The 7,970-nt window shown below is 43.5% G+C and overlaps 1 protein-coding gene across 4 annotated transcripts in view; it reads left to right on the top strand.

Moving 5' to 3' along the window:
* The first annotated feature begins 2,115 nt into the window (after positions 1-2,115).
* SUCO (SUN domain containing ossification factor) overlaps positions 2,116-7,970 on the top strand; it is a 94,194-nt gene continuing 88,339 nt past the window's right edge. For 2 of the 4 annotated variants that reach the window (XM_047076994.1, XM_047076995.1), the window contains exon 1: positions 2,288-2,438. In XM_047076994.1, coding sequence (XP_046932950.1) covers positions 2,377-2,438 — 62 coding nt within the window. In that variant the 5' untranslated portion in view covers positions 2,288-2,376. Of the gene's footprint in view, positions 2,439-7,970 lie in introns of all 4 variants that reach the window. The other 2 variants (XM_047076996.1, XM_047076997.1) reach the window with 2 other exon arrangements.

Below are 7,970 nucleotides of genomic sequence, written 5' to 3'. Positions count from 1 at the left end.
CCCATCTTTCTGTTGTCCCTATCTTCTTTTTAACTTTCATATCATCATTTGCTACTGCTCTTGAGCAAATAAATGCACACCTATTGTAAGGAGAAATAGAGACGAAAGGATCTTATTGTTATATACTAAGAGTGGTATCAATAGATCATTGGAACTGCCACCTAATTATTGCCAGGAAAATTAGTTTAGGGTAAACTCCTCTGGAAGCAAATCCCCATTTATAGAATTTTTTAAATACATCCAGTTGACTTATTTCAAGTCTCTTAGAATGGGTTAAATTATTCAGGTCCCTGGAATACAATTAACAACAATTCAACTTAAAAGGTTTATAAGGAAATTTCGTGGCTCAAATTTAAGCATCAGAAGGGCATTTTACTAAGGTGTTTCATGTTTTCCCCTACGACACATGGCAATATGTGTGGCCCATGTTTTAATAATATCTGCTTTAAGGGGCACCTCTGTGGTTCAGTCAGTTAAGCATCCGACTCTCTATTTCGACTCCTCTGTTTCGGCTCAGGTCATGATCTCACCGTTTGTGGGTTGGAGGCCTGCCTCAAGCTCCGCAGTGTCAGTGTGCAGAGCCCACTCGGAATTTTCTGTCTCCCTCTCTCTGCCCCTCCCCTTCCTCAAAATAAATAAGTAAACAAACATTAAAAAGTAATATCTGCTTCAAACATTTTTTTTACACTAAACCTTATGCCATGATCCACAGCACAGACAGAGCATTTGGCTGGGTGCTTTCTGGGGAAAACAGTTTTGAGTCTTCTGACAGCCAAAACAATAAAAAGGAAAACACTACTGAGTTATACTTTTATGTCTTTATCTAATAAAAGAAGTATCCCTCAGTAGAGACTAACTTCCTGTCAGTGTCAGTCTGAAAGCAATATATCACCTGAGAGATGAAGGAACACATTAGGCCAGCGGCCAAACATCGTCTTCTCCCCTTTGCAGAAGCTAATACTTCTTCCTCTATACTCTGTGCCATGTAAGAGAAGAGAGCTACAAGAGGGTCTTGAGACGAAAGGCGGTCAAGCATTTTGGAGTTTCAGGCAGAAACCAGCTACCGAGAGATCTTTAGGGACCCCAGTGGCATAAAAATCCAGGGTGGGCACACTGCTCCTTACTAAAGATTGAGAACCAGACACTTTTTTGCTCCGCACAGTAGCAATACGCGTGTGTACGTGACCGCCTTCCTCGCTCTCGGTGAATTCCAACTCCCTCAACAGGAGCCCAAGTTTTCCTTTCAGGCTCTTGCGTTGTGCACCCGAAGCACGAATCCAACAGAATGCATACCAACCCCACCGGCCCCAAAAGAGGAATCCAGGACGGTGAAATTTCCCTGAGGCAGAGAAGAAGCGAGAGACTTTCTGCCCAACCAATCAGGTGAGAGGGGATCTGGGCACACCCCTTTCTTCCTACCAATCAGCACCTAACTCGATGGGCTGGGCCCATCGACACCGGGAAAAACACCTTTTAAATTTTATTAGTATAGCTTTTTTTCCCCTCCGTCATTCTAGGCCATCCCACGAACTGTGCTCAAAAGAGGAAAACTGAGTGTAACAATTCCAAAGCTGGTCATTCTGGCGGTGAGAAGTGAAACTATAGACCTCTCCATCAAAACTGTGATTCTATGAGGACTAGAGAATGGGAAAGGAGCGTTCCAGAGGACAAACTACAACTCCCAAGGCGCCTTGCGCGGACTCGGCACGCCCTGGGCGAAGGGGCGGACCAAGGCGAAAAAGACAGCTGAGGGTCCCGAGGGTCCTCTCCGACTTCCTGAATGTGAGCCACTGACCGCGCGGACTTTGAGGTGGGCGGGGCGGCGGCAACACCGGCTCTCGCGCTGTGTGCCCTCCCCGCTTGGGCTGCTCCGCCTGAGACGTCGGAGGGGGCGTGGCCCGCGCGGAGGCTGGTGGGGGCGCGAGCGCCGCGGGACGTGGGTGACGCGTCTTCTTCCAGCTCAGCGGTGTGTGAGGTGGCGCGGCCCCGCCGGCGATTGGCTGTTGGGAGACGAGTACGCCGCGGCCGTTGGTCGCCGGCAGCACGGAGGGAGAGCCGGGGCGGGCGGGGGGGATATGGGGCGGCCGTGGCGGCGGCGGCGGCTGCAGGAGGCGGGCGCGGACGAGCCGGCGGCTGCGGCAGCAGCGGCAGTCCCAGGAGTCCTCCTGTGAAGCGCCCCTGTCGGCGCCGCCGTGGGCCCCTCGGAGAGGGCGGCCAGTACGCGAGCCGCTGAGGAGCCGCTCCCCGAGCGCCTCAGCCCTAAGGACTCTCGGTCCCATCCTCGCGCTCCTGCTCCGGCTCCTCCATCTTGGCCTCGGCAGTGGCGGCTGCCGGGAGGATGTGCCGCCTTCTGGCAGGGGGAAGAAGGAGGAGAAGATGAAGAAGTACCGGCGGGCCTTGGCCCTGGTCTCCTGCCTGTCTCTGTGCTCCCTGATCTGGTGAGTTGCCGCGACGATATGGGAGTTTCCCGTGAGGGGCGAGGGGAGCAGCCCGGGTCACACCCCCCCCCCCCAATCGTCTTGGCTGTTAGGGTGCGGGTCTCCAAGGCCCTTACGGAGCGACACACGGATTACTTCGCGACTCTCCCGCTGGCCGGCCTGGCTGTGCTCTGGGAGATGTTCACGGTGTGTTTTAGAATGTGCAAAGTGGGAGAGAAAGGTGCCTGAGCAGAATGGACCACCTGAGTGCCTTTGTACTCAGTGACGGTGCCGCTGGGAGACGGTGGGGCGTTTGGGCAGTTCTCAGACAGACGCCAGGTAAGTTGCTCGGCTTTCCTGCCAGCCACTCGCTTTCGTAGTGTGAGAAGGGCAGAAAGAGTGTCGGATGTGGTGTGTTCCCGACGAGCGATTTTAAAACAACGTGATTGTCACGAGGGTGAGAGTAATGTACAAGCAGTAGTTTGGGCCATTTCTTGCTGTCTTTGGCCTCGGGTGCACTTGGGGCTGCTGTTCTGGAAACTTTGGGGGACATTATGAAGCACTTTGTCAAGAGGTAGATGATGGAAAGCCGTTGGTTCAGTAGAGTGTCTTAGGTGTCGTGTGTACAGCAGTTTCTGCTGATGTCCCCTCGTAATGGGACGATAAGCCCTGTGTTTTGAAGGCGGGAAGGGTGCTTTGTTCCTGAAGTTTATGGAGTTTCTGTTGATCCTTGGCGTATTGGGGCGTCTTTGAGGCGCGGAGAGCGTGTCAGTAAAAGGGTTGCTGTCATCGTACTGGGAAAAGACATTTCCCCCCTCCGACGGAATTTCTTCAGAGTTGTGTGACGTTAGCTGACTGGAAAGATGCTTCTTCAGTCAGTGGTTTGCTGTTTATTATATTAAAGTCGAGATAAACTAAGTTCCTTGTGTTGTTTATTTCTGGAAAACACCAACAATGTCTTCATTTTTACCGGTGCCCAATGGATTCCAAAGATTCTGAGGTTGGAGAGTTGTTGCTCACATCAAAAAATAAATAAGAGGAAAAGGAAAGCCCTTGCCTGGCTGAGGAATTTTGATTGGAAGATTGATAGAAGTTTTAGAGAATAAAACATTTGGCCTTTTGACTTTAATTCCAAACGCTTTTAACAGGAGCACTGTCCTTCCCTTTTTCTGCTTGTTAGTATCTTGTTGGGTATGAAGAAGTGCATGCAGGAGATGAGTCCACTCACCGCATTTTAAGTTTAAATTTGCAGGTGAGATACCAAGCCCTTTTGCTCCTATCCACCTTTTCCTGGGGGCTGCTTGGTAGCGTATGGGTTATACGTCATTTCTTTCCTCTTTGTCCTTGATTTTGCCCATCTTTATACCGTGTTATTCTTCACCAGCACTTTCTGAAACGGCTCCTAGGACAAAGGGTATGCTTTTCATTCAGGTTTAAAAATGTATCAGTATCTCTGATTTTTTTTAATTGAAACATATTTGACACGTAGCATTGTGTAAAGGTGTACGTTTGTATATTGTCGTTTGATTGCCATTGTAGTGATGGTTACTACATTTATCCTGTCCTGTAAAATGATCATTTCTTTTTTGTGGTCAGAGTAGTTAAGACCTAGTCTCAGAGTAAGTTTAATGATTGTCATACAATATCATTGTCTACATGCACTATATCCCACACCAAATCTTCAGGACTTAGTTATCTATTAGTTGCAAGTTTGTATCCTTAAACATGATTTTTTTTTCTTCAATTTTAATGGATGGTAGAGATGAGATCAAACATTACAATGTATTTTCTAAAATCGTTTGTGTATTTAAATTAACCATGCTTCTGTTACTTGGTGTAACTTTTGGCTATCTTTTGTTTAGGCTTACTTCAGTATGGTTTCTCAGCTTTATTCATTAGCAGTAGTGAGAATATCATGACCTGTCAGGGGGAAAAAATCAGTCAGCTTAGTATTGAAAGTAGTAGTCATAAAGTTCTGTAAAGTTTGTTGACTCTCACAGTGAAGAATAGATGTTGAGGGTTTCAATAAAGAGTGAAAAGTTTAAGAAAGTTTAGGTTAAGAAACAATTGAGGTAGTATATTTTGAGATTAGTTTGGACTGCCAAATTTAGGGATGTTTTAATTATTCTTTACTGAAGCCATTAAAGGGGCATTGAAAAGAGGACATTTAGACTTGAGATTTTCTTGGTAGGGTGATGATGCGATTGGAGAAGAGCAGTGGTACATGGTAGCGATGGGCAGAGGGTATGTTATGTCTTTGAGACATAATGAAATATTGAAATTATTGCACTGATTGAACTGAAGGTCTAATTCTTGCTACCATGTGGTCTGTGTGTCATTTCCCAACATCTCTATTCCCCCTTTACCAGTAATAGATATGGTAAGCCATTGTGGTGTTCAACAGATGTTTACAGAAGAGTTAAGCTCCTCTTAGTAGCCTTTTTTGTCTTCTTTGTCATTCATAAATTGTCTCAAATTCTGTGATCAGTTTCTTTTTTACATTGTATCATTTTGTAATTTATGAATGCTGTGTGCTCATACTACAGTACTCTAGTTTCTAAGGTTCTCCTCCCTCCTCCAACCAATATAGCTGAATTTTGTTATCTCCTTGTTTATACTCTCACATTTTTATAGGTCTTGATTATGTCGCCCTTCTCCTTTTGTCTTTTCAGCCTAGAGTCCTAACCTTAGAGTACTTTCACACGAAACCCATCCTTCCATCTTACCATTCATTCTGGTTGCTGTTTTTTACTTTTGCATATATTATGTGGTTCTTTATCAAGTACTACAGAGTATTTTAGGTATAAATGTACCGTAGCTACAGTACAGAGTTATAATGATAGCTGATATTTATTGTCATCTATCTCTGTGTCTAGTTTATGATGTGTACTTTACACATTTTAGCACATTCACTCTTCACAGCAACCCTATGAGGTAAGTATTATTGTAAACCTCATTTTTCATTTTATAGTTAAGGAAGTAGGAAAGTTAAGTAATTTGGCAAAGTTAGGCAGCTATTAAGTTTAGGAGCTTAGATTGGAGTCCAGGCAGCCTGACTCGCGGTAGAGGATCCTGACTGTTGTCAAAGGTCAGAAGGCCTGTATTCCAGGTATGGCTCCATTGCTTACTAGATATGTGTCCTTACACATTGTATGCAATTTCTTTGAACCTTAATTCATATATCCTAAAAGTAGGAAAGTAATTCATTCACACCTCATGGGATTGTTAGAAGGATGAAATGAGATCATCCGTATGACAGATCTTTATAAAATAGTAAGGGTATATTATCTATATATTTCATCATAAAATATTCAACAAAGATTTTTCTCATGCTCATTATGTATCATACATTGTTATGGGCATTGAAAACCTCAAAATAGGGTAACCAACTTAATCCTGGTTTTCTCAAAGTCTCATGTCCCAGGAATTCCCTGTATGATTTCCTACTGCTGCTGTGACAAGTTGTCAAAAATTTAGTGCCTTAAAACAGCATACATTTATTATCTTATAGTTCTGGGGTTAGAAGTCCAAAATAAGTCTTTTTTTAATATTAAAAATTTTTTTTAATGTTTATTCATTTTTGACAGAGAGAGAGAGAGAATATGAGTGGGGTAGGGGCAGAGAGAGAGGGAGACACAGAATCCAAAGCAGGCTCCAGGCTCCGAACTGTCAGCACAGAACCCGACGCGGGGCTCGAAATTATGGACCGCTAGATCATGACCTGAGCTGAGGTCAGACGCTCAACCGACTGAGCCACCCAGGCACCCCAGAAGTCCAAAATAAGTCTTAACTGGGCTTAAGTCAAGTGTCAACAGAGTTGGTTCCTTCTTAAGTCTTTGAGATAAAGAATCTGTTTCTTGGGGCGCCTGGGTGGCTCAGTGGGTTAAGTGTCCGACTTCGGTTCAGGTCATGATCTCACTGTTTGTGAGTTTGAGGCCTGTGTTGGGCTCTGTGCTGACAGCTCAGAGCCTGGAGCTTGCTTCAGATTCTTGTCTCCCTCTCTCTCTGTTCTTCCCCTGCTCGCACTGTCTCTCTGTCTCTCTCTCAAAAATAAAGAATAAAAAAAATTAAAAAGAAAAGAAAAGAATCTGTTTCTTGAACCTTTTCAGCTTCCAGGGCTACCTGTGTTCTATGACTCCTTCCTCATATCATCCTAACCTCTAGCTTCAGTCCTCACATCTGTTGTGGACTGATCCTCCTGCCTCCTTTTTCAAGCATTTTTGTGATTATATTGGGCCCACCCAGACAATCCAGGATTATATCCCCATCTCAAAATCCTTAATTTAATCACATCTGCAAAGACTATTTTAGCACGTAAAGTAACATATTCAGGGATTAGGACTGGAATATCTCTGGGAGGCATCTTGCAGCCTAATATATTGGGCCTGGCAAACTGAAGATTGATCATTGTCCTATAGGGGAAAAAGATTTAATCTGTGCTTTAAGCAGTGGATATTCAAAAATTTTTTAGTGTGCCCCTCTCCCAGTGAAACCATGTGCATGCACCTTTAATATGTGCTTGATTGTTTATAAGTTATATGCGTGTGCCAGTATGATATTAGTATAATAGAATACTAATAAGTTACATAAATTAGATGTTTAAAAAAGATGAGAAAAATAAACAATCTTAATACTTTCTGTTAATAGTACTTTTTTATTCTCAAGTAATAATTTCTGGTCAGAGCGTTGTGATTGACTGACTAGATTATTTTACATTGTGATGTGGTTGAAGAATAGCTTGTACTAGTTAAGAGTCTTAGCCCTGCAATTTGTTGGCTTGTACTTGTGTAGTTATTATTGTTGCAGTCTTTGCAGGAATTTTTTTGAAGCTACTTCTCCATGTTGTGAGAGTCAGTTTAGTTAAAACTAAATAATATAATCCCTAACTGTACTTAATTGGGCACGTGTAAACACCAGTGCATCACAGTGTGTTGGAAGTAAACCCCACTGTTTGTGAAACTTCTGTTTTTTCCTTAGGTTTCTGACTACATAATCCTTGCTGTTATTGACGTGTGACCAGCTGACCTTCAGAACAAGTGTGAATCCTTATATTAAACTTAGTAAATCTTGATTAATTAAAAAAACCACTATTTTATAGAACCATTTTATGTTCACAGCAAAATTGAAATTGAGTAGAAGCTACAGAGATTTCCTATATACTCTGTCCCCACCCATGCATAGCTTCTTCCATTAATCAACATCCCTTACCAGAATGGTTTGTTTTATTTTATTTTATTTTATTTTATTTTATTTTATTTTATTTTATTTTATTTTATTTTACTTATTATTGTTGGGCTCTGTGCTGTGTGTGAGAGAGTGTGTGTGTGAGCAAGGGAGAGGGGCACAGGGGGAGAGAGAGAGAGATAGAGAGAGAGAGAATCTTAAGCAGGCTCCATGCTCAGCACAGAGCAGAACACAGGGCTCGATCCCACAACCCTGGGGGGTCATGACCTGAACCAAATTCAAGAGTCAGACACTTAACCAACTGAGCCACCTAGGCACCCCTGATTTATTTTTAAGACTAAAAAAAAAAAAAAAAATCTATTCTTGCAC

This window comes from Lynx rufus, unplaced genomic scaffold (assembly GCF_022079265.1).
Source record: "Lynx rufus isolate CCGP_SWC_20201006 ecotype Redwood Valley unplaced genomic scaffold, mLynRuf1.p SCAF_15, whole genome shotgun sequence".
Classification (NCBI taxonomy): domain Eukaryota; kingdom Metazoa; phylum Chordata; class Mammalia; order Carnivora; family Felidae; genus Lynx; species Lynx rufus.
The sequence above is the reverse complement of the archived record's forward strand: the minus strand, read 5'-3'. Positions and strand labels throughout refer to the sequence as shown.